Source organism: Mus caroli, chromosome 11, assembly GCF_900094665.2.
Source record: "Mus caroli chromosome 11, CAROLI_EIJ_v1.1, whole genome shotgun sequence".
Classification (NCBI taxonomy): domain Eukaryota; kingdom Metazoa; phylum Chordata; class Mammalia; order Rodentia; family Muridae; genus Mus; species Mus caroli.
Window position 1 is genome coordinate 100135438 of NC_034580.1, and position 25716 is coordinate 100161153.

The 25716-nt window shown below is 52.2% G+C and overlaps 1 protein-coding gene across 1 annotated transcript in view; it reads left to right on the top strand.

Moving 5' to 3' along the window:
* Window positions 1-18260, top strand: part of Crhr1 (corticotropin releasing hormone receptor 1) — a 43188-nt gene extending 24928 nt beyond the window's left edge. The window contains exons 3-13 of the mRNA XM_021175815.1: window positions 1986-2105; window positions 6418-6503; window positions 11652-11758; window positions 12460-12580; window positions 12765-12918; window positions 13122-13182; window positions 15565-15637; window positions 15992-16077; window positions 16284-16419; window positions 16583-16624; window positions 17106-18260. Of these exons, the coding sequence (XP_021031474.1) occupies window positions 1986-2105; window positions 6418-6503; window positions 11652-11758; window positions 12460-12580; window positions 12765-12918; window positions 13122-13182; window positions 15565-15637; window positions 15992-16077; window positions 16284-16419; window positions 16583-16624; window positions 17106-17246 (1127 nt within the window). The 3' untranslated portion in view covers window positions 17247-18260. The remainder of the gene's footprint in view (window positions 1-1985; window positions 2106-6417; window positions 6504-11651; window positions 11759-12459; window positions 12581-12764; window positions 12919-13121; window positions 13183-15564; window positions 15638-15991; window positions 16078-16283; window positions 16420-16582; window positions 16625-17105) is intronic.
* The last annotated feature ends 7456 nt before the right edge of the window (window positions 18261-25716 follow it).

The window sequence follows — 25716 nt, forward strand, 5'->3', positions numbered from 1 at the left end:
CTCTTTAAAAAGAAAGCATTTAACTGGGGGCTTGCTTACAGTTTCAGAGATTTAGTCTGTTATTACCATGGCAGAGAGCATGCATTACCCTGGAGGGAGAGGCTTAGAGATACATTCTGATGTGTAGAGGGAGGGAGAGAGAGAAAGAGAGAGAGAGAGAGGGGGGGGGGGGGGAAGACAGAGACAGAGAGACAGAGAGAGACACAGAGAGAGGGGTTAAAATTTTAAAACAATCCAGGCTTCAGCAGCCTAGGCTTTGAGATCCTTGAGTGCTTCAGGCTAGGACATGAGAATTCCTATGCTCTGAAATCGGTCTCTGCACCTGCTTCTCAAGGCATTTCCTCTGCCCTTCCGGGCTTTAGCCTCAGCATATCCTTTTTGTCCCAGTCTCCTAACACACTCCAAACTCGGTTTGTTCTTTTGCTTGCTTTGTCTTTTCCCCTCCTCAGAGTGATGTGGGGGATGGCAAAGCGCCCTTCACAATGCCTGGTAACATTCACGCCGGTCTCTTCCCTCCTATGTCTTATCTATCTATGGTCCCCTTCAGAGACCCTGTCTGTCTACCGGATCCCCAGGGACCCTGCTCTCTTTCCCAGGCGTGGTCCGCAGGGTGAGCAGCAAACGCTGGTCAAGCCAAAGGTTACTGGACAGCGGGGACCCCAGTGAGGTGGTCTGGGGACTGGCGGTGTGCTGGGCAGCGCTGTCGGAGGCCCTGACATGCCGCCTGCTCCCTGCTGGGTCCGTGCCCTCCTTCCTTTCATTTTTCCGGTCCCTGGAGCGCCTAGCGGTGGACTGAAACACTAGTGCCAATTCAGCAGCTAAGTGCATCAGTGGAGCCCGGCCGCAGCTCCTGATTGGCCCCCATACGCTTGACTCCGCCCTCCCCCGCACTGCCCCACCCACAGGTCCCAGTGTGGTTGCGCTCTGGAAGAAGCTGGTGCCTTTGTTGCCTACCCGTTCGTTCCACCTCTCTTCTCCAGTCTTGCAGCTTTTCAAAGACTTTGATGCTCCAGGATTTTTCCGAGATTTTAATATAAAGGTCGCTCTATCCCCGTTGTCACTTCAGAAGCTTTCTGTGAGCGTCGGGGACAGGCGCAAGGAACATGGCGCAGAGAGGAGGGAGCACCAGCCAGATATTGGCAAAAGGCAGATGCCGGCCAGAGACCTCTGTGGAGCAGTGGAAGCTTATGGCTGGCCTCAGAAGCCCAGGGTTCAAAATCTACCCCGCCTCTTGGTAGCCACTTTGGGTCGACCCCTGTGCATTCCTGGGCCTTCAGTGTTCCTTCTCTTTAAAGCAGGGAGTTAGCGCCCAAATGGGCAGGTGGTGTAAGACCAGAATAGATTTTAGGTTATTTAAGGGAAGAGACCCTAGGACATTCGCCATTCTGCTTCGCCCACCATCACATGGGTCCTGCTCCTCCCTGGATGAGCAGTGGGCGGAGTCAGAGCTCTAAATAGGGTCTTTAAAATGGGGGACATTGAGGGATGGTGTTTCCGGCAGGAGACTCCTTCAGGTGGAGCCTCACTGCTCTAGCTGGTCTTGCTATCGAATGGTGCTAACTGCCCTTAGGTCCTTTCTGCCTCTGGCCTTCCAGAAGTGTATTTGGGGACTATTAAAAGTAAGGAAATAGGCAGATGCTTCTGTCTTTGGCAGAAGGTTATGTTTCCTTCCCTGGACACTGACAGCAGCGCATTTAACCTCCACGGTGCTGGGCGAATGCCAGAGCCCCTGTGAAGAAAGCGTCCTCTCCAACAGCAGGAGATCTGAAGCCAGCCCGGACTATCTTTCTTTGCTCTGCTCTGGAACTCAGTCTCCCAAGTGCTGTAGTAGCGAATTCGCACTCCTGTATTGGCTGAGCTGATATTCCTGCTGAGGCTTAGCTTTTTCTGCCTTTACTGGGGCTGAGGATGGACAGAACTCTAAAGAGTTTCTGTCTACCTGGGACCTTGCTTTTTTTTTTTCTCACTGCTGTCTCTGTTCCTAGGCCTGCAGTGCAATGCCTCCGTGGACCTCATTGGCACCTGCTGGCCCAGGAGCCCTGCAGGGCAGTTGGTGGTTCGACCCTGCCCTGCCTTTTTCTACGGTGTCCGCTACAACACCACAAGTAAGGAAGAAGGGAGAGAGTGGGCTACTGGGGCGGAGTGGCGGCAGTTTGGTGGTGGAAGAAATAACCACCATCACCCCTAGGGCCAGCTTTGCTCTGGGCTGATTCTCGCAGAGGAAACACCTTCTATATAACCAAGGTGCCTGGACTCAGAGAAGTTAGGGAATTTACCCAAGTCACCAGCCAACAGAGGGTGAAGCTGGGATACCTGACCCTTTCTTCTGTAGTTGTAGGTTGACAAACTCTGGTTAGTCCCATTGAGCCTTAGCCACTCCTGAGAAAGGTGGGTAATTGTCCTAACAGGACAAGGAATTTTCATGGAGACAGGGCACCTGGAGGGCCCAATCCACGATAGAAAGTGACTTGTATCCAAGTATCCCAGGCCTGCAGCTGTGGTGGGGGCGGGGCAGGACTGACCCATGGACTGAGCAGGCAGATACTGGATCCCCATGTAAACACCTTGCTCCCAGAGGCCCAGCCTTCATGCCAGGCTTTGCAGCTCCTTGCTATAGCATCTGCCACCCTCAGAATTAATTTGCTTTCTCCTGCCAATGACTCAGGTTCCTGCTATCAAGAGAAAAACAGATGGAACCCAGGGGCCGTTGACATGCAAAGGAGGTTGGGTTCTGGGTCCCTGGGGTCCCTGGGGGCTAGGAAGCCCTGTGTGAGTCCCAAAAGTGTGATAGGTCATCCCCAAGCTCCAAGTGATCAGAGGCCAGGTGACCCACGTCGAGACTCACTGGGTGACCTCAGTACGTTCTCCCTCCTTGTGGCCCTCCGGCTTCCTCATCTGAGGTTTAGAGAGCTGAGGACCTCTTCCCACTCCAAACTCCCAAACCTCTCCTCCCATCCCTCCATCATTTACTAGATGGCTGAAGGGGATAAGATTGGGAATATAGACAGGAGGGTTTGAGAGGGTGGCCTCAGGAAGGTCATGAGAGAAAGAGAAGAAATACCAGAGTGGGTGATGGGTTTAAGGGGGAAAGGCCAGGTAAGAAAAAGTAGAGGTCAAAGGTCAGAGGTCAAAGAGGAGACTTTGTAGCACACAGTTGGCAGGTTTCAACTAGGGCATGTTTTGTAAAGAGGAAACTGAGGCATCGATTTATGGATAACTTAGTCAGGATCACAGTACCTGAAGGTAGAGTCAGAACCCAGGCTTCTAAGGCCTGCACATTGCTCTGCATAGACCCTACACCTTGTCCCAGGACAGTGGCAGCATAGGCTGGCACAGGTGAGATCCCTGGGAGGCCTCTCTCCCTTCACTACAGCACCAGGGCCTGATTGGCACTCATCTTCCCTCCTGCCTACTGCCCAGCCTCAGGCACTCCGGTCTAAGCCCTAGTGTGCCCAGTCTGATCCTATTACAGACCCACTCATTTCTGCTACACCTTTCTGTGCCTCAAGTCTACTAAGCTGTCTGTGGTACAGCCCTGCCCACTTTTGCAGCCAGCCCCAGCCATTGTCCATGGGCACCCTCAATTTGGATTGCCAAGGTTTCCTGGACACATTTCTGCAAGTGCTTTATTGCTATGGTACACATAGGCCCTGCCTTCAACAGAAGCCAGGCACCCTGCACTCCAGCCCCATCTCTGTCTGTCCATAGTTCAAGAATCCTTGGTTTGGGGCCATCTCTGGACCTTTGTTTCTCTGTAAGATGGTTCGGGGGGTGAGGTGAGGTATCCGCTGAGTTCCCTTGATCACCCACAGTTCCAAGGAGAAAGTTGAGATGTTGGTTTCCCTGGCATGGGCTGCCAGACTCCCCATGCAGGTGCCCCTGGCGCCAGACGAGGGGAGCGCGCCCACGAAGATGTCAGGAGGGGGCAGAACTGCTCCTAATCATTAGCTTCTAATTAACTCATTTACTGATGAGGTGTTGCTAGGACTTCCAAGCCGCTCCTTACCGTTCTCCCTCCTGCGGCATCAGATCTTCAGAGGGATGGGAAGCATTTCCAAAAATATCCATTTTCCCATGATCCTCTAGGAGGACTGCTCAGCTCAGCAATTAGACAAGGAGGTTGGCTCTTCCCTGGCAACAAGCCCCTGTGGGCCAGGCTTGTTTTCCTTCAGGGTCAGTTCGTCCCTCTGGGCCAAAGCCTGCTGCTTCCGATGGTCCGTCCTGTGGGCCAGCTCCAGACACCCTACCTTAGGTGGGGGTAGGTGAAAAAGCTGTTGGACAAAGAAGACTTAAATCTCTACCTGCACCCCTTGGGTAGAGACAAATGATATGTTCTATTATGTACGGTTATATAAAGACAGCTCAGAGACAACAATAATAGACATAGGACTGACACCATATGCCCGGTACTGTTCCAACTGTTCACTAAAAACACTAACCCAAAAGAGGCTGAGTGTCTTCAAGATGGCTCTGTCTCAAGACAGGGAGGCTGAGCAACCAAGTGACTCACCCAAGGTCACACAGGTTGTAAGGGTAGTGCCAGCATTTGAACCAGACTCTGTGGCTCGAGGGGCCCTGCTTTGTGCTGCTTCTCTCTGCCTTATGCTTTCCCCCATCCCTGTCATAAGCCCCTTTCTCTGCTGACATTCTAAGCAGCCTCTGGTTGGTGTCAGGCACACCCTACCCATACTGTGTGCTGTAATCAACCTGCTTGTTCTTGGCCTCCTATCCCACAGATATTCCAGTGCATCCTCACTGTGAGTCCCTTGGGGATCAGCTCTTATTTAATGCCAGTGGAGAGCCTTTGGCCTCATTGCTGACTCTATCCAGATCATTGCTTTGCACAGGACTCAGATTTGCTCACCATGAGGCCAAGTGGAGCTAGGAAAATCCATAAAGATAATTTTCCCCATTGGTTAGCTACAGCCAGAGCAGCTTCTCAGGTTAGAGAGGAGGCCACAGCCTTTTAGGTTGGAAAGTCAGACTAGCTTCCTCTGTTGGGACAGCTTTAACTCCCCCTGGCCTCTCACTCAGCATCTACCTCTGGTCCTGATGTTGCGGGGGGGGGGGGGCCCAGGCTGAGGATGGTCCTTAGGCATCAACTGGAACATCTCCATTTTTAGAAATGAATGGAGGGGATGAGAGGCACGCTAACTGCTCAGCCACAGCTGAGCTATGCCTTTGGCCCCTGTTGGGCTCCAAGCCCAGGGTCTGAGACTCTAGCAGCTTCCCCTGCCCTCTTCTAACCTGTGGGTCAGTTGGAGCCACAGAGCAAACTGTAGGAAGAAAGACTACAGTGGAGATGACCCAGGGCTGGAGTAAGAGCCAGGAATACAAGGAAGTGTGGTTAACAATACGGATGCCAGAGAGGGCTCTGGAGACTCCTGGTCTCCCTCCCTGATAGATTTCCTGGCTCTGCTACCCAAAGGCTGTGCAGAAAATGGGTAAAAGAGGCCCCTTAGGCAACCCTGCCCCTCCCAAGGCCCTAAAGGTAAGTAAGGCAGCCCTAAGGCCCCTCCAAACCTCTTTAGGAGGTGAGAGAGTCTAACTGCAGTCCAGTCTGACAGTCACAGGGTCCCCCTCCCCCTGTAGCCACTCTCTGGCCTCTTTTCTAATGTCACATCCCAGATCAAAAGCAGCAGCAGCAGCAGGCCTAATAGTGAGCTACCTGACATATGAGACCCACTCGGTGCCATCCCCAGCATACCCCTGACATCTGCCCTTTTCTGCCTAAAAGGCCTCCCCTGTGAGGCCTCTGACATATGGCATGCTGTGGAGAAATGGTACTGTTGGGACCTCTGTAAGTCTGGCCCCTTAGGAAACGCTCCAGTATGAGAATTCCTCACAGAGAAACAAACACAAGGAGTCCCGTCATTTAAACCGCCCGAGTGAGCAGTCGCCACATGTTCAGCCACCAGATCCTGCCCAGGCATGTATCTTTTTTAAAGACAGTCTCACTGTGTAGCTCTGGCCGATCTGGAACTCACAGAGATCCACCTGCCTCTGTCTTAAAGCGTAAGGATACAGCTGCCCAGTGTATCCTAAGTCACAGCCTGTGCCATTCTCTGTCATCATGAAGGACCCCAAACAAGAACATCTCGGAAGAATAGCACCTAGGAAATTTGCCACTGGAGAGAGTTTAGGGAGGCAGCCCTCAGGGTAAGGGGAGAGCATGATGAAGCCAGTTTGGGCTGACAGAGCCAAGGAGGCCCTGTGGTCAGCTTGTAGGATACAGATGTAAACCTCTGTGGTACAAAAGGTAGAAAGCGCTAGGGCATGGGGTAATCAGGAAGCCACCCCTCCCCAGTTTAATCCCAGGGTTCCCGGCCAGCAGGCCCTGTGCTAGCTCAGATGTGCGAGCAGACAGATGTGCGAGCAGACAGATGTCTTCTGACATGGCTTTTCTTCTTTTCCCAGACAATGGCTACCGGGAGTGCCTGGCCAATGGCAGCTGGGCAGCCCGTGTGAATTATTCTGAGTGCCAGGAGATTCTCAACGAAGAGGTGAGGATAGGCCACCATCCTGAGAAGTAGACCAGGGGCTGGGGGAGAGGGGTGCCACATGAACAGCAGGGGCCTGGGGAACTTTCCAGAAGCTGGTGTTGCAACTCCAGCCTATGGAAGCTGGTGGGAGCCTCTGAATATGCATAGTGTGGTAAATTCAGTTCTGGCCCTCTTCCTTCCTCCCTTTCTCTCCCTCCCACCTTCCCTCTCTCCCTTCCTCTCATACTTGTCTTTGGCTGCTTGCACTGGGTGTGGGACAGGGCTGGGGTACAGCCGAGCCCAACAGTAGCTGGATCCAAAGACACCTAAGAGTGACATCAAAGTCCGGCCGTGAGGGCCTGTGTCAGAACCAAGGCTGGAAGTAGGGCACTGATGCAGTTTTAAAAAGCCCCAGAGGTGCTTTGCAAAACTTCAGTGGTTTTGAGCAGCTGTTGCTTATCCAGAATGCAAGATTTAAAAGGTCCAAATGGGAATACACCGAGAAGCGCCCCGCCCGTTGCCATCCCTAGCCGGTAGCTCACGTGTTCTGTGTGTTCAAGTCAATGTGTCTCTGCATGGTGTTCTTGGTCTTACCCAGACATCACCTGTCATACAAACTACTGGATGCCTGCTTATTCATGTGGCCATCGATCCTAGAGATTGTTCCGTGTCAGTTTAGAGCAAGCATCTTCACTCTCGTTAGATTTGCATACTAACCACAGTCCAGATGTGCCATAACTTAGCGGGCCGGTCTTCATTCTGTGTTTGGCTTTTACATACAGCATCATCAAAAAGAATCTTCTATAAACGATGCTAGGCAGGTGTGTGAATATCTGCCTTCCTTTATCACCTCTTCTCTATGCTCAGTCCTCCTTACCCCATCTGAGGAGGGTGGGAACGGGAGCATGGCAGAACAAATGAGCAAAAAGCAGAGGGTTAGAAACCAAACCACCCCAGGCTGCCAGGTCCCTGGGCCTTAGGAGTGAGGAAGACAGACTGGCCCAGGAGATCCTGGAAATTCCATCCTCTGGAAGGTCTGAGTTAGAAAGGAACTTGGGAGACCCTCCATCCCATCCTGAGATTTCCAGACCTGCTTAATCTCACCCAGAACACTCATTCACACCCAGCCTCCTGAACAGCCAGGGCTTGAGGTGGGGCAGTGGTTGGAATGGGATGCTAACAGTGTTGAGAAGTCCCACGATTTCTTGGCTCCTTGCTAAAGATAAGATTGCTAATTCGATGTGACTGGGCTGGGTCTCAAGACTCTGTCTTCCTTGAGATGTCTGCAAGCTCCTGGGATCTGATGCTCTTAAATTAAGGGCCACGGTTTATGATCTGGAGGTACAGACCACCCACAGAGGAGCAAAAACTGCAGCTCAGATGGGCAGGAAAAGGCACGAGTCTGATGATCAGGAATGAGGAGTGAGACAGGCAGGCACTGGAAGGAGCTCATTGCTTCTATCCTGGCAGGGCATCCAAATAGGTCTGATGGCACCGGCCTTTGGGGCAAGATGATATCTTCCAATCTGGTCAGAATCCGTTCAGCAGAAACTGCTTGTTAGAGTCTGGTCTTGAGGGCCACAGCAGAGTGGTTCCCCTCCAATGTCTCACTCAATGCCACCCTCCTCATGGAGCCTGTAGAGCTCAGATCTCCAGACTGGGCAAGGAGAGCGCCAATCAAGCTTCACGGGGTTGGTTTTGTCTCCCTGTGCTTTGGGCATCCAGTGGTTTCTGCGGATCTTAGTGACGTGTCCCCAGGAAGTCAGGACGTGTGAAGGTGTCACTGACATCAGGGAGACTGGAGAGGTCGATGGCTGGTCTCTCCAAGTGTCATTGACAGCATCTTGGGGTGTTACTAGCTCTTCCTTGGGGGTGCTGTTGGCTACCTCTCAGGGTGTTACTAGATATCTTTCCAGGCGGTGCTTGGCCAGAGCTCTGGCTGTTCATGGAGCTTTCTCAGTATTACCTGCTCTTCTGCTTGGTGTCGCTGGATCATTCATGTCCCAGCACACTGGCAGCTGTTTTGATCTGGTTTTGTTACAGTAACAGGATACTCTTGAAGTTGAGTCTTTTAATTTTTGAGACAAGGTCACATGTGGTCCAAGCTGACCACAAACTTCAGATCTATATGAGGGGCTGGAGAGATGGCTCAGCAGTCAAAAGCATGTGCTCTGTGCTCACACCCGGGTTTCATTCTAAGCACTCACATGGTGAGTCACAACCATCTGTAACTGCAGTTCCAGGAGAGTCAATGCCTTCCTCTGACCTCTGCAGGCACCAGGCACATTCTTGGTGCACATGCCTACATGCAAGCAAAACACGCATGCACGTAAAGATAAAACAAATAAATCTAAATGTTTTTTAAAACTTGACCTCCCAATCCTTCTACCTCTGCCTCCTGAGATCTGGGCTCACAGACACGTGGCAGTGCCTCCCATGTTTTGGATTGCTAAGAATCGAACCCAAGGCTTCACGCGAGGTAGGCAAGCATTTTTATCATCGGAGCCACACACCCCCAGCTTCTAGGTCATTTATAAGGAGTAGAAACGTTTGTCTTTTGGTACTGAAAGCTGAGACACCCAAGGTTGAAGGGGTAGAATCTTGCAAAGGCCTTGCTGCTGTGTCATCTCATGACAGAGGGCAAAGCAAGGGCGAGAGCAAGCAAATAGGCCACAAATCCCTTTAAAAGGAACCAGGTCCTGCAGTGAGGCCCCCACTTGGCTGAGAGGCCTCACATCCAACAGCTCTGTACCGGGCACCACGTCTCCAGGCTTTAAACTTCAGGAATGCATTCGTATCGGCAGCAGCTACAGTGTCTTGGGGTATCTCTGGCACTCTCTGTGACACTGCCATCCTGGTGCTCTGGTCCTCGGATTGCATCAGGCCCATGGGTCAAGCGGAACCCAGAGTTTGACCCAGCTGTATCTCTCTGCCCCTGTGGTTTTAGGCTTTGTTTTTCCATTCCAGCCTTTGTAAAGAAAAATACTAGCGAGCCACAGTCTCGATGCAGAAGCCCCTCCACCAAGATCTTGGACACAGCAGAGAAGAGACACCCCCACCCCAGAGTGCCTATCCCCCAATCCTTGCTTGTCACCCTCAAAATACCCTATGGTTGGAAGGAAAAGAGAATCCTAAAAGCCAGGCTGGCCCAGGTTCTGATTGCTGACCATACAGCTTGGATCAATTGTGGAGCCTTCCCAACTAGAAAACAAGGCTGTGGGGACCAGCCTCAGGGACTTCACTGAGGACGATGGTGTAGGACCCAGCACATAGTAGGTCTTCTCAAAACTATGCAGCTTCACTCTGACAAACAGAGGAGTCAGGGTAGAGGATGGGGCAGAAGAGCTCCCCCCCCCCCGATCCCCTCCTAGACCCGAAGAGAAAGCAGGGGCACGGCAGCCGCTCAGTTCCACAGATGCCGTTATTACCCAGGGGCTTCTCAGCATGGAAGAGTGGAAAATTTAATAAAAAGAAATCAAGTGTTGATTCCAGACAGGCTTTGCGCTGAGCATGTCTGTCTGGAGCCTCTGGTAGGATCCTGGCATCTGCTGTAGGCCCTTAGAGCCCCTCAGTGTTTGCAGGTCAGAATGGATGCCCCCGCCCCTTGCCTCCCTGACCTGTCTCCATTCACCATCCTGGGGTCCCAGGGCTCCAGCAGCATGAGCTGCTAGTGTGATGTCCTGCCTTCTGGGGTCCAGGAAAGGGTGAATGAGAGTCCTGTACTGGGAATCTGCTAAGATCTGAGCACTGGGGTCCTGGCTGGTCCCCTATGGAGTAAGGACCCATTTGTAGCATCAATATACCTTGCCAAGCTTCATGTGAAGGTAAGAGGTGCTGAACTTAGCAATCCTGAGAAAGTCAACCTCTGGGCTTCTTTTTCTGCAAAGGAAGTTACAAATGCTTTCCCAGCTTTTCCCACAGGGCCGCTTTGAAGCTTTAAGATGACGAAAACTCTTAAGTGGGAAGGCTTTTACACTCGTGCCAGTAGCTCCCGTCACATATTCATCATTGATGAATAATTAAGAAAGTCAAGGGCCAGAGAGATGGCTCCGTGGGTAAAGATGCTTGCTCCCGAGTGCAACAAACTGAGTTTAATCCCAAGGATCGCCTGGTGTTCGGAGAGACCTGGCTTGTGCGAGTTGTCCCTAACCTTCATGCATGTGCCTTGACACACATGGCTATACGCATGCTCCTACATATATACACATTGAATAAATAAATGTAATTAAAATGCTTTTCATTAGGAATGGCTGAGGATGGAGTTCACAGTAGGCAGAGCCCTTGCCTAGCCTGTTCAAGACCCTGAGTTCAATTCAGAAAGAGGAGGGTTAGTTAGCATACGGAGAAGGCAGGGCGGAGGGAAGAAATGGAGGGGCACTGTTCACTTGGGGCAGCCCCTGGGCCTGGGATGAGGGGAAGGTTTGGAGAATGAGGGATTGGTGGTTTCTTCTTTCAGGGGTGTGCGCATGGTACATACATGTGTTCATATGTGCACGTGGACAACACACATCTGTGTATGCCTGTGGAGGTCAGAGGTGGATGTAGGGTGTTTTCTTTAATGGTTTTCCGCCTCGTTTGTTAAGACCGGGATCTCTTCCCTAATCCCTAAAGCTGACACTGTGGCTGGGATGACAGGCCAGGGATCCAGGGATCCACCTACAGATCCCCCTCAGCCACACCCAGAGTTCACGAGGATGTCAGGAATCCAAACCCAGGTTCTCACTCAGCCGGACTCAGGTGTGACCAGGAAGATGGGAACCTTCAGGAGTGAGAAATGCAATCCTGGAAGGCTGGGGTCTCTGCACCCACCGGAGCCCGTGGTGTCAGGACAGAACGAGACACGGGTATCTGTGGGCACTAGAGTAGACGTGTGGGTGTGTACAGTGTTAATGTGACACAGGAGCACTGTGTTGATATAGATACAGCTTCAGTTCGTATCTGTCTGTAACACATGACAGACCGGATTCAGAGACTGGCCCAAGAGGATGCTGTTACTCCAAGGTAGTGTGCGGCTCACAGGGCCACTCTGGAGCGGGGCAAACTCTGTTACTGTTGCCCACTCTCCCCCAGCCCCCCTCCCTGGTGCTGTCCTCTCAGAGCTCTTTAGTTCAATGGGTACAGAGGCACGGCTGTGCAGGAGGCTCACCTCTGCCCTCTCTCCTGCTTCAGAAGAAGAGCAAAGTGCACTACCACATTGCCGTCATCATCAACTACCTGGGCCACTGCATCTCCCTGGTGGCCCTCCTGGTGGCCTTTGTCCTCTTTCTGCGGCTCAGGTGAGAAGACACGGGCACTGCCATCCCTGGACCCTTGAGTGTACACGGGGAGGTGGGTAAGACCCAGGCATAGCTATGGGGTGGAGGCGCTGACCAGGGGTTAACCGGTCTCTCATTTGAATAAAAGAGTATCACTATGTGAAGCTCAGGTCTCTTAGGACCTTGGCAGAGTCATGCCTGTCCTTTGTCCTAGCAACCTCTGGGGGACGTAGGGTAGGGAGAAACAAAGCCCAGACTCACCTGTGTTACCAATGCCTAAAGCCGGTCTGTATCCATATTGCGATCATAAGGCAGAGGGATCCCTGGAGGTGAGGGTTTCGTTGAGGGACATCCCTGTCACAAGATCAAATGTGATAGGTCCGAGTGATAGGTAAAAGCTTTGAGTGGGTAGCACTGGGAACTGAAAGTCAAGACAGGGTTGACTGTTGGAGGTTTCTCCTGTTTGTAAGCACTCAATCCTGGGGTGTGGGAAATGAGGGGGAGTCCCTGACCACACCGGCCTCTTCCAGGAGCGGATGTCTTGGTGGTCCCTGATAGGAAGGGACCCGTGGAGTTCAGGCTAACCCGTTGGCCCCACTCACTCAAGCTTCAATCCCTCCATTCTTGCACCTGGGCTGGAGCGATGCTCAGTACTCACACCCCGCCCTCGTGCTCTCTCTCCTCCCGTTGCTATGGCCACCTGCCCTCTCCCGCTGCCCCAGGAGCATCCGGTGCCTGAGGAACATCATTCACTGGAACCTCATCTCGGCTTTCATCCTGCGCAACGCCACGTGGTTTGTGGTCCAGCTCACCGTGAGCCCCGAGGTCCACCAGAGCAACGTGGTACGTCCCAGCTAGGGAAGCAGAAAAGGCCGAGCCCGGGTCAGAAGAGCTAGATTAGGGCTACCGTGTAGAAGGGTCGGGCCTGGGTATCCACAGAACAGGAACAGGACCCCCAAGTTGCCTGAGGTTGGACACTAAGGGTCTCTGGACACCCCCACACTCATGGCATCTCTGGTTGGGGCAGGCCTGGTGCAGGCTGGTGACAGCCGCCTACAACTACTTCCATGTAACCAACTTCTTCTGGATGTTCGGTGAGGGCTGCTACCTGCACACAGCCATCGTACTCACGTACTCCACCGACCGTCTGCGCAAGTGGATGTTCGTCTGCATCGGCTGGGGTGAGCTGGGCCGGCCCTGCCCCGCCTCTCCTCACTGAGGATGTGGACCAGCCGGGTCAGGAGGGTGGGGTGTGCACCCTTCTTATGGATGAGAGTAGTGGGGTTGCCATGAAGCATCAGAGCTCAACTCCCATGAATCCTTGCTCTATGGTCGGACCCTGACTGCCCTGGGGTCCTCCAGTGACAGTCGCTCTCTCCCTCAGGTGTGCCTTTCCCCATCATTGTGGCTTGGGCCATTGGGAAACTTTACTACGACAATGAAAAGTAAGTCACTCTGTGAGGTCAGAGCCTAGCTCTACGTACACGTACACGCCTTAGGGAACTTCGGCCATTGTCTCTCCTGTAAAGACAGTGGCTTCTTCGTCAACAAAGGCAGAGAGCACCGGCCTCAATTCTAGGATCCTTTCCAGTGCTCTGCCGGGGAGGTGGCACTAGACAGCCAAGGACCTAGTCTGTTATCTGTCTGGAGTTTTAAGGAGAGCAATACCCAAAGTCACACTGCCCAGGTTCTGAATTGTTGCCATCACCAAGTAGCTATGTGTGACCTTGGAGCTCATTGTCACAGCAGGCCTCAGTTTCCTCATCCATGAAATGGGCATCTTCATTTTATTTGCCACCTCAAGGCTGTAGTGGGGATGAAGGACATCAGTGCCTACTAAGCACGAAGAATAGCACCTGCCACCCAGTAAGTGCTGCATAAATGTTTATTAACATCAAGGTGTGCTTTACAATAAGATTCTACTTTTTTTTTTTTTTTAAACTGGCTCAAGTGGTTTCAAAGCCTTTTCCAGCACAACCTGAAGCCTTGCACATGGGGGACTTCCTGGCTACCACTCACAAGGATCATATGGGAAGATCTAGAAAGTTCCATACCTCAGGGCTCCATGCTACCAGCCTGAGGTGTGGCCTGGGTAACAGGGTGGTTACTGTGTAAAGCCAAGATTGAGAACTTCACAGAAAGACTGAGAAGGTGGGAGGAACTGGGTCACACTTAAGCATCCCCAGCTCCCAGCTAGCTGACTGGGGGTTCACACTGACAGACGCTCCCTTCCCCTCACTGGGCTGCACAAGAAGCCTGGGGGAGAATCATCCATATTTGTGAAGGTTGTTCCTTATGCCTCAGGCTGGGGTGTTTGTGCCAAAGCAGGGTAGGCGGCAGGCTGCAGGGAGCCAGTTCACTGACGTGGGTGCGGTATCCCGGGGAGGGGTGCGGGCGCGGGATGGGGGTGGTATCTTCTTGGGAATGCCTGGATGGGGATGCCTGTGCTTTGTAGGACATGAAAATTTGGGTAGAAGAGACTGGGAAGGAGGGAGAGGCGGAAGAAGGCAAGAGACAGGCAGCGAAGGAAAACCCAGAAAGGAGCCTGCTCCCACCCTGGAGCAGGAAGGATGCTGTAAAGTTAGGTGTGAGCAGCTCAGAAGCCCCATCTGGTGGACAAATGCTGGCACTGCAGCAGAAGTGGGGGGAGAAGAGCAGCGAAGTCCAGGGGTCCCAGTCTGAAGGGCACAAACAGTGGCGTATGACCTGAGTGGTGTTAAGAAAATAAAAACAAACAAAAAAACCTTGACGTTTCAGCCAGGAGATCACATATGCTAACTTCACATTCTGGTTTACAGCATCCATTGCAATTCCATATGCCCATAAGGACATGGAACTTCCGATTCGCCCTGTCCCTGCCTACTCCCAGGAGCTTGCCGAATAAAGGGCAGTTCAGGAGGATGCAGAGCAGGCTGACATCTTGCAATAGGTGCTAGCTGCGAAAACTTTCCCTGCATGGGCTGCACTCCCACAGAGTCTCGCAGAAACTGCTGTGTGACAGGGCAGTGAGCATCGCTCAGCCATGGCCACTGCCAGAGTCCCTCGGTGGACACCAGAGAACCCAGTGCAGTGTCAGGCTTCAGGCTGTTTCTGGATTGCTGTTTGGAGAATTCTTCCCCTGGGAAACACAGACAAGCAAGCTACCCCTGCCTGCCAGGGACCTAACCACAAACTCAGGTGCAATTCATCAAAGTCCAGCTGAGGAAACAATTAATTTACTGGGAATGCTTACAGGGCCAAGGTAAGGGGCTATTTACAGGCGCATAGGTGACCTCAAAGTAGCCACACCACTAGAAAGTCTCCCCACAGCATGGATAAAGACTTCCCTATGATATGAATGCAGTTAACTTCCATAGAGTTAACCTCCAGTTAACTCTACAAACTAGAGCATCTCCTAAGACCATGAGGCTATGTGCAGTGGGCACCTAGAGGTGTAGGCAGACATGGCTGGAATCTCAGGCAAGGGCCCATTAACCCTCCCACTCTACTTCCCCTTTCTGTGGGAGGAATGTCAACAATCGGTCCCATCTTGAGGGGACCTTACAAGCAGCCACAACTGCGTAGATGAGGATGGTGGCTGTCACAATCAGGGGCCTTCATGGGCCCTCCCTCCACGGAGTTTGCTCCAGCTTCGCATCCTACATCAGAGGGTACCACCCACTTTGCAGACGGGTTTCACTGAGGCACTGAAGGAGAGTCAGTTGGACTGGCTTTCTTGGAAATTGAGGTGCCCTTTCCTGACCACTGGCAATGACCCTGCCCTATGTTCAAGCACTACACCACTGAAAGGATTGATTCCTCTTTCCTTTCCCTCTGTGGTCTTCTAGGTGCTGGTTTGGCAAACGTCCTGGAGTATATACTGACTACATCTACCAGGGCCCCATGATCCTGGTCCTGCTGGTAAGAGCCTCAGGAGGTAGCCGGAGGCAGGCCACCATGGGGTGGGACAGTCTGTCTACCATGGACAGTATTGAGAGAAGGAGGGAGGAAGAGGGAGTATGTGCATCTCTCACTCTCTCTCTCTCTCTCTCTCTCTCTCTCTCTCTCTCTCTNTGTGTGTGTGTGTGTGTGTGTGTGTGTGTGTGTGTGTGTGTGTATTTGTATGAGCAAGTGCAGCAGAAATACCAAGAGCAGAGCTGAGAGAGCCGAGGAGAGCTGGTCCCATCCACCCCACCCACCTCCATTTCCTGCATTTGTCCCTGCTACCCACCCCTGCCACCCATCCTCACTCCTTCTGGTGTGCTCCAATTGCAGATCAACTTTATCTTTCTCTTCAACATTGTCCGCATCCTCATGACCAAACTCCGAGCATCCACCACATCTGAGACTATTCAGTACAGGTACCTGGCTCCCCGGGGATGCTTCAGAGATTCCAGTGGCTCCTTTGAACCAGATCTCTTCCAAGCCAGCCAGTCAACCCAGAAACTGCAGCTCCACCTTGCCCAGACGTGCCTAAGACGGTCTCCCAAACCCATCACTCTCCCCTCAAGCTAGCAACCCCACCCCTCCTAGGTAGCCTGTGACTCCAGCCTCTGTTCCACCCTAGGAAGGCTGTAAAGGCCACTCTGGTGCTCCTGCCCCTCCTGGGCATCACCTACATGTTGTTCTTCGTCAACCCTGGAGAGGACGAGGTCTCCAGGGTTGTCTTCATCTACTTCAACTCTTTCCTGGAGTCCTTTCAGGTACCTCCATCCTTCCAGAGCCTTGCTTCTCCAGCCTGGGGGCCAGATTTGCACTCATGGGTGGGGATTGTTCTGGCAGAGGCCTGGGGGACTGGGGGAGGCAGGGCTGGGCAATCTGGGCTGGTTGGACCCCGCTTACCTCTGACTTCTTTCTTCCTTTCAGGGCTTCTTCGTGTCTGTGTTCTATTGTTTTCTGAACAGTGAGGTAAGGACCTAAGGCCAGGGCTGGGCTCAAAATACCGAGACTGAGGACTGTCTCCATCATATCTCTTCTGCCGTGGGCTGGCTTTCCTCCCTCTTCCCAGGTTCCCATTATATGCCTCAGGGAACTTTGAGAAAGTCCCTGTTCTTGCTGCTCTGTACCTGTGAGGACAGTTCCCACTCTTTAAGCATGGCATGGGAGTGGCTAGAAGATAAGGTCTCTGCCTCAGGGAGAGTCAGACAGGAGTAGGGACTCTGTATGGCAAAGGCAAAATTAGACTGGGGGGGAAAAAGGTATGCCTTCCTCATTTGGGAAAACTGACTCGACAAACAGCAAACCAATAGAAGTAATTATGTGAATGTCACCACCTACTATAGAGCCTGTCACCACACCCGGTAGGCGCCTGTAGCAACCTAGAGGATGCGGGGATGAGAGGGGTGTCCTGAACCTGAGCTCTGATGCATTCATTACCTTGTGCCCACAGGTCCGCTCTGCCATCCGGAAGAGGTGGCGGCGGTGGCAGGACAAGCACTCCATCAGAGCCCGAGTGGCCCGCGCCATGTCCATCCCCACCTCCCCCACCAGAGTCAGCTTCCACAGCATCAAGCAGTCCACAGCAGTGTGAACCTCAGGCCACAGAGCAGCCCCCAAGACCAGAGGCTGGGGAAATGATGCAAGCTCACTAGCGAGCCTGTCTGCAGAGGCAGGCAACCTTCCCATCCCTGCCCCTGGGATGCAGACCTGTAAGCTTGCCCAGCCAAGGACAAAGCCCTGGGGTGGGCCCTTGGCATCTAGCTCCCTGTTGCCCATTCTCCCTGGGAAGTTGAAATGGGCATTGGTGGCTGGAAACCCTGCACCTGCAGTTTGATGGGCCTGTTGAGCGCTGTCTTCTCCCAGAGCAGCTTACTGAAGATCTGTCATCTTCAGAAGCTGTTGGGGAAGCCAACTGTTACCCTGGGGCATCATGAGAAACTCCCTTCTGAGACTGTAAAGCCTTTGAGTGTTAGCGATGCCTTGGGATGCTACCGAGGACCAACGCCACATGGTCCAGTCAGGAGACCTGGAGATAGCGTTAGAAATCTGGGAACATCATCAGATGGCCCTCCACCTCCCTACAAGTCACTCCTGAGCCACCAGGATTTCATCAGCACTGTGGCACTGCCACTGGAAAGCCCTGCCTTGCTGCTTTGCTGCCTTGCACTTTTAGACATTTACTCTTCTGCAGGCCAAGCCAGCTTTCTGTCACTTATCCACTGACAGCAACGGTCCCCTCGCCCCCAAATCCTCCCACCTCTGGATATCTTCTAACCTGTGAGAAGATGGGGGTCGGGAAGGGGACTTGAGTTGCCGGTAAGGGAGAACCAGAGTGGGCTCAGCGTATGAGGAAGGAGTGGCCCCTGGGTACCCAGGCCACTGGCTTCAGTGGTTGGCCTCTTGAACACAGTCACAAGCTGGGACAAAGATGAAAGGGTCTCTATTCGAGTTCCCTGACCAGTGACAGGTGGCTCCTGGGACAACTAACTAACAAAGCCCTTGCTCCCAGGCTTGGAATGGCCCAGTCCTCAGTGGGTAGGAGAGCTGAGGAGCCGCAGCAGGACTGAGGTGGGGGTGATATAAATAATATTTATCTTTTCAACTACCTTTGTGAAGATGTCCACTCTGCTGGGGCTGGGAGCGAGCCAGAGGGTGGCCTCTGAGAAGTAGCCAGTAGGGGCAAGAATTCCTGTATGGCAGGAAGCCTGATACATCTCATACAATTCAAGTTGAGCCTGAGGGCCAGAGACATGAACTCCAGACGTGAAGGTATGGATGCTTGTCAAGTAACAGCTCTTGGCAAGGCGGTGAGACCTGGAGAGAAGAGCCGTGGGCTTCCGCGCAGGTTACCACGCAGGGAGGGTTAGCATGGACAGGGGACAACCATGAGACCAGGCTGAAGTGGGACCCAGTTCTGTGGGGGAGAACTAGGCAGCAGTTAGGGAGGCTGAGCAGCCTATGGTGCTGGAGTCTTCCCAGATGCACACATGGAGACTTGGTGACCGGGGCACTCTCAAGGCAGCACTGGAGTGGGCAAGGCCAAGGAAGGAGAGAAAGAGAAAGGCAGATGACATACAAGCACCATGGCAGGCAGCTGGGACTCTGGCCTGCCGAGGAGCCCAGGACACAGGATGAGGTAACAGAGTTGGGATAGTGGTCTACCAACTCGTACCATCCCTCACTCGCTGATTCCAGCTGTCCCTGCATTTGCCACATCCAGGGGGCCACAGAGTCATCAGACACAACACACTGCAAGCCTCCCAAAGGAAGCACAGGGGTGATGGGTGGGACTCCTGTGAGGGTCCCAGTACCTCCTGGGCCATGCCTCTAGGGCTCCAACCAGGGAGGACGGCCTCATCCTCGTGCATGCATATGAATGTGCACACAGGTGCACACAAGGGTGTGTGGCAGGAGATGCCACGAGAAGACTGATTCGGCTGTGGCGGGAGAGCTCCACAGCTCCCGCTGAGCTAGCAGAGATGATGGAAGGTGTTCTTGAAGGATACATAGAGTATGGATACATCCCTGCCAGTTCTCAAGCAGGAGTGCGCCCTTAAGTAGAGGCGGGGGTGGGGAGGCCCAGAGAACACCGGGAGAGAAGTGAACTGGTGGCTTCTACATCAACTTAGGAGTTTGTGGGTGGGCTAGGGAGAGAGAGGGAAAGCCCCCCTCTCCCCAGGTGACTGCAGGGACCTACATTGACCAAGTGTCAAATAGCTATACTGAGGTGGTTTTCCATTCTGCCTTTCAACCTGTCCCAGGGTTCTGGTTTCCTACCAAGCCTCTGTGCTGATGGGGTGTTTGCTAAGACAGAAACAGAGCAGGGAAAGATATCTCCTGTGGGAGGGAGGGAGGGAGGGAGGGAGGGAGGGAGGGAGGGAGGCTCTAGAGAGTTACACATACCTTAACAGGGACCCCCATTGGCTGCTTTACCATCCACCAAACCTATTCTAGCATCTAACCCTTCACTCAGTTGGAGGACCAGACCACTTGGGGGTCGAGGGAACCGAGGCTGAAGACAGAAGGCTGGCTCCACATCTGGCAGTCTTCCCTTCCTAGAGTCCTCCAGCCTTGGCTTGGAAGGCCAAGACCCACAGAACGAGGGCACTGGAGCAAAAGGGGAGATGAGGCTGGCACAGGGACTCGGGCTGATCTCAGCTGTGTCCGGGCGGCTCACCCAGTGTCCAGCTGCCCGGCCAGCTGTGGAGAAGTACTTGGAGCTTTGTCCTCAGTGTCTAGGGAAGGGAACTTCCCTAGCCCTCCCCTCATCCCCCTTCCTCAAAATGATGCTTCATTTCAAACTGTACATCCAGGTCACCAGAAGCCACCGTCACCCTGTGGTCCCCACCCAGATCCACTCAGGACCCTGCAAAGAATTCCAAGGCCTCCGATTCATCCCACCCAGCTCCTCTGATGACTTTAAACTCACCTGCTGAGTTAGACCACACTGGGTCTAACGTGGCCAGGTAGCCTCTGCGGCTGTCCTGAGCCAGTCCTTCCCGTCCCTGGGCACCAGGCCTTACGTAGGGGTCAAACTGCTCTGCGTTCAACCCTGTGAACCCAGTGATGCTGCTCTCCCATTTAACGTATGAGGAAGGTGGAGCCCAGAGAGGAGAAGAGGTCTTCCTGAGGACACACGGCAGAGGCGTGGCTGAAAGAGAACCCAAGCAGCCTCACATGCTCCAGTGTTCCACCAAGTGCCCCAGGAGCCCACTGCAAGGTGGCCCTCTCTCTCCTCCTTCTGGGGACATTGTCCAGCTTCCCAGTCAGTAGACAAGCAGTGTTTAGAGATGAGCTGACTGAACAGCCTGCAGAACAGAGGCCTCAGACTGCCCACCTCCCAGTGTCCCAGCCTATTTCACATTCACATTTCAGCATGGCTTCCCACTCTCCTGCTAACACACCAACCCTGAAAATCCTGTAGCTCAGAATGGAGGAAGACCTGAACCATGGGAAGTCATGAGTTCTAGACTGCAAGCCACTCCTACTGTGTCTCTATGGGGTCCCGGACAGAACCCCTAACACCCAGCCTCATTGCCCATTGGACAAAGACACGGGGCAGGAGCAGGGCCTTTCAGAGACCCAGGGATGCCGAGGAATACCACAGATACCCTCCAGCTAGGGTACAGAGCATGGGTGTTCCTTCTTTGGCCTTCACTCCTAGGGTGGTGGGGAAGAGACTAGTGTCTAGGCCCAGATCTATTCCAGCTGGAAAGGTGTGGGCCATTGAGCCAGGCCAGGAGAGGGTCTAAGAGACCCGGTCCTTTCCCCACTGTCCTTACCTGCAGTCCTCAATACCTTGATTGGATGAAGATGAATATCTCAGATGCCACCTAAGACCTAGGTCCCAACAGATACTGACGCTTTGTCCCAAGCTACCTGGGGAGCCCCTGAGAGCCCAGATCTTAGCAGAGGGTTGCAGTGGACCTAGGTGACACTGCTGGCATAGGACTGTGCAGTTATAACGTGGAGAGTAGTGGAAGTCTGAAGAGCCCCAGCTGCTCCGGTGAATACACTAACCTAGGCACCAAGTGCCCACAGGAGGCAGTCCTAGGGCTGGTGGGCTGGGGGGTCTGGGGCAGCATGGACTGAACAGGTCTCCCAAAACTCCAGTGAACTAGACACCCAGGTGCGTGGAGGGAAGGGTTCAGAGAGTTCTGTGAGCCAGGGCTCCCCTAGCCTGAGGATCCAATGTGGAGGGGGATGGAGTCGGCAATAAGGTGTGTTCACATATTCTCAACCTCACTGGAGTGCCCCTGGCCAACAGAGTCCTGATGACCAAAATGAAACCCATTCTGAGGACAGTGCTACTGCAGCGGACTGGGATGACATCCTGGTCTCTTGCTTTTCGTTCTCATTATGATAAAAAGTGCACATGGACATCAAAACAAAACAAAACAAAACTCACGTCCTCATGAGTGAAATTTTAAAATGCACAGGTGTTAATATCACAGCTTACAAATATGGTTAATTATTACATGTCAATAAAATACACCCACAACACTGTTTCCAGAATGTTTTATCATCCTGAGTGGAAAATCAATCTCACCTCTCCCTTCCCCTTCTTCCCCCTCCCCTTCTCCTCCTCATTCCCTCCCCCCCCCTCCCCATGCCCATCCTCCTTTCTCCTCCTCCCCCTCCTCCCTCTCTCCTGCTTCTTCCCTCTCCTCCCCCCCCCCAGGAGTCTGATTTCAGTTCTTGTGGGTTAGTCCCCAGGAGGACCGCAGCTCCGGGAACAACTCTCCCGGCTAACTTAAAGCTGTCACGCTGCTTCCCACATGGCCACGTCACTGTGCAGTCTCAGCAGCTGTGCAGAAGCCTCTAGTTTGTCCGTATCTTCACATGTGACCAAGTTTGTGATTGGTTGATTGGTTTTAAGACAAGCTCTCATGTAACCCAGCGGGCCTCAAGCTTGCTATGACGTGAAGGGTCTGATCCTCCTGCCTCTACCTCCCACGTGCTAGGGTTACAGGCATGCAGAACCACATCTGTATTTATGCAGTCCTGGGGATCGATCCCAGACTTTCACACACCCTAGGCAGGCTCTCTACCAACTGAGCTACATCCTCGGCTGTTCTTTTTAAAGATGTATCTATTGCTTTTATGTATAGGAGTACAGTGTTGCTGTTTTCAAACACACCAGAAGAGGGCATCGGATCCCCTTACAGGTGGTTGTGAGCCACCATGCGGTTGCTGGGAATTGAACTCAGGACCTTCAGTGCTCTTAACCACTGAGCCATCTTTCCAGCCCTTCTGTTTGCTTTTTTAATAATAGTTGGCTCCAAGAATGTGCTGATCTTGGTTTCTGAAACAAAACAAAATAAAACAAAGAAGAAAACAAAAACAACAACAAAGAAACCCTCCCTGTGAGTAGCAGGGCTTTAGTAAGGAGAATAACCACCCATGAAGGATGCCTGTCCGGACAGTAAGTAAGTGCTTGATTCTAGAGCCGTGGTTCTCAACCCGTGGGTCCCATATAAGATATCCTTCATACCAGATATTTACATTATGGCTCATCACAGTAGCAAAGTTACCGTGGCAAAGTAGCAACATATAATATTATGGTTGGGGATCACCCCAGCATGAGGAACTATATTAGTCACAGCATTAGGAAGGGTGAGAACCACTGCTCTAGAAGGGGTGCACTCCGAGGTGACATTGCCACGTGCCCCACTAATGGTTATACATGCCAAGCCTCCTCCCCACCCCACCCCTATGCCTCTCTGAAATAAACATTCCTCAGAGAGGGCCAAGCCAGTGGCGGCCAGCTCTCTGAGCCCTGCACAGTCCCCCAACTCGTGGCAAGTCGCCAATCAGTTGTGTTGGCTCCTGATGTGTTTCTGACAGTTCACCAGTCATTGTAATTACTGCTTGTAATGTAATTAAATGTTATGTTAATGGATAAATCAGAAGTGCACAAACAAGGGGAAATGGTTTTGATGATAATTCGGTTGGATGCTTTGAAAGACACAGTTACAAATGAGTCACCAAAAAAACTAAGCTGTCAAATTAGATGTTGGCAAGGCAAACATAAATAATTAGGGGCAAGACAAAGTCAGAATCTAAATGTGGCCTGATGGCCACTTTATAAGGTTCTTTAAAAATGTCCCCCACTTCGAAGACTCTGAGAAGGGTGCTGGGGACACCTTTCATCTCTGCTCATTGGTGTGGCATAAGCTAGGCCTTTGCAGTATAATCAAATTAGGACCAAGTGGGCTGGACGCCATGTGATACAGACAGGGAGAATGTCATGTAACCATAGCTGCAGAGTGGAATGGCTCACTATCAGCCAGGGTGTCCCCAAGGCTGGCTGGCCACACCTAGGGAGAGGTAAGCAAAGATGCCACGTAGACTCCCCCGTGCTCAAGGCTGCTATGGCAAGTGCAGCAGACAAGATGCTAAGGCGACAAGCATTGATTCCTTCTGGTCCTGCAGAATGCAGCACTCGAGACCAAAGTGCCCACTGATTCGGGTCCTGGAGATGGCTCTCCATCATTATAAAGGGTCCCTGCCCCCAGTGTCTTCACAAGGCCAACAGAGAGATCATCACCCCCGTGTCTCTTAGATAGGTTCTAAGAACTTGGCGAGAAGGCTCCTGTCCCATGATCTGGTCTTACCTTCACTCACATTCTGGGCTAGGCTTCAGTGCACAGATGATGAGGGGACACAACCTTCAGCCTGTAGGCTACTTATACCTTCTAGAATTATAAGGGAATGTGTTTCTGATTTTTGTTATTGTTGCTGCTGGTGGGGGTAGTAGTGGTGCATGTGTGTGTGTTTGTGTGTGTTGTGTGATGGGTAAGCTCGTTGTTACTGTTATTGTTACTGATGTTATTCCGTGTGTGTGTGTGTGTGTGTGTGTGTGTGTGTGTGTGTGTTTGTGTGTGTTGTGTGATGGGTAAGCTTGTTGTTACTGTTATTGTTACTGCTGTTATTCCCCCTGTGTGTGTGTGTGTGTGTGTGTGTGTGTGTGTGTGTGTGTGTGTGTGTAAGATTGGTAGAGTTGTTGTTGAGGCAGGGTCTGGCTTTGAAGCCCAAATTGGCCTCAAACTCACCATCCTCCTGCCTCCACCTCCCTAGAACTTCAATTAGGTATGTATCACTGCACCTTACTCCGTTTCCAGTGTGGTTTTTTTTTTCTTTTAAATAACAGTATTTAATGAAGCAAGGAAACAAAATTCCTTCTGCCACCTCACAGAGACATGCCCGCCGAGGCAAGCTACTTATTGCTGTTATGCCAAACCTATAATACATTGTTTTCACATAAAATGCTCATTTTTCACATTGATTCAACTTTTTTTGGCTTTTATTTTTTATTAGATATTTTCTTTACATTTCAAATGTTATCCCAGTTCCTAGTTTCCCCTCCGAAAATCCCCTATCCTTTCCCCCCTACCCCCTGCTCCCCAACCCACCCACTCGTGCTTCCTGGCCCTGGCATTCCCCTATTCTAGGACCTAGAACCTTCACAGGACCAAGGGCCTCTCCTTCCATTGATGACCAACTAGGCCATCCTCTGCTACATATGCAGCTAGAGCCATGAGTCCCTCCATGTGTTTTCTTTGATTGGTGGTTTAGTCCCAGGGAGCTTTGGGGGTACTGATTAGTTCATATTGTTGTTCCTTCTATGGGGCTGCAAACCCCTTCAGCTCCTTGGGTACTTTCTCTCCTTCACTGGGGACTCTGTGCTCTGTCCAATGGACGACTGTGAGCATCCACTTCTGTATTTGTCAGGCACTGGCAGAGCCTCTCAAGAGACAGCTATATCAGTCTCCTGTCAGCAAGTGCTTGTTGGCATTTGCAATAGTGTCCGAGTTTGGTGGTTGTTTATGGGATGGATCCCCAAGTGGGGCAGTCTCTGAATGGCCATGCCTTCATTCTCTGCTCTGAGCTTAGTCTCTGTAACTCCTTCTATGGGTATTTTGTTCCCCCTTCTAAGAAGGATCGAAGTGTCCACACTTTGGTCTTCCTTCTTCTTGCAGTTTCTTTTTAAAATTAACTCATCTATGTACTAGAGGGAAGGCATACCTGTGCCATGGTGCATGTATGGAGGTCACAGGACAAGTTTTCAAGAGCTGGTTCTTTCCCTTCCACCGTGTGGATCCTGGATTGAATTTGGGTTGACAGGCTTGGTTGGCATCAGGCACTCCTGCCTGCTGAGCCAACTCGCTGGCCCCATTTCTGTTGTTTTAAGATATGTGATTCATATCATCATTTAGGGCAGCCCAAGCAACTTGAGCAATGAATAAAATAGGAAGGAAACTCTGTGTGTGTGTGTGTGTGTGTGTGTGTGTGTGTGTGTGTGTGTGTGAGTGTGTGTGTGCGTGTGCGTGCGTGTGCGTGTGCGTGTGCGTGTGTGTGCGTGTGTGTGTGTGTATGTGTGTGAGTGTGTGTGTATGTGTGTGCGTGTGTGTGTGTATGTGTGTGAGTGTGTGTGTATGTGTGTGCGTGTGTGTGTGTGTATGTGTGTGAGTGTGTGTGTGTATGTGTGTGCGTGTGTGTGTGTGTATGTGTGTGTGTGCGCGTGCGTGTGTGTGCGTGTGTGTGTGTATGTGTGTGAG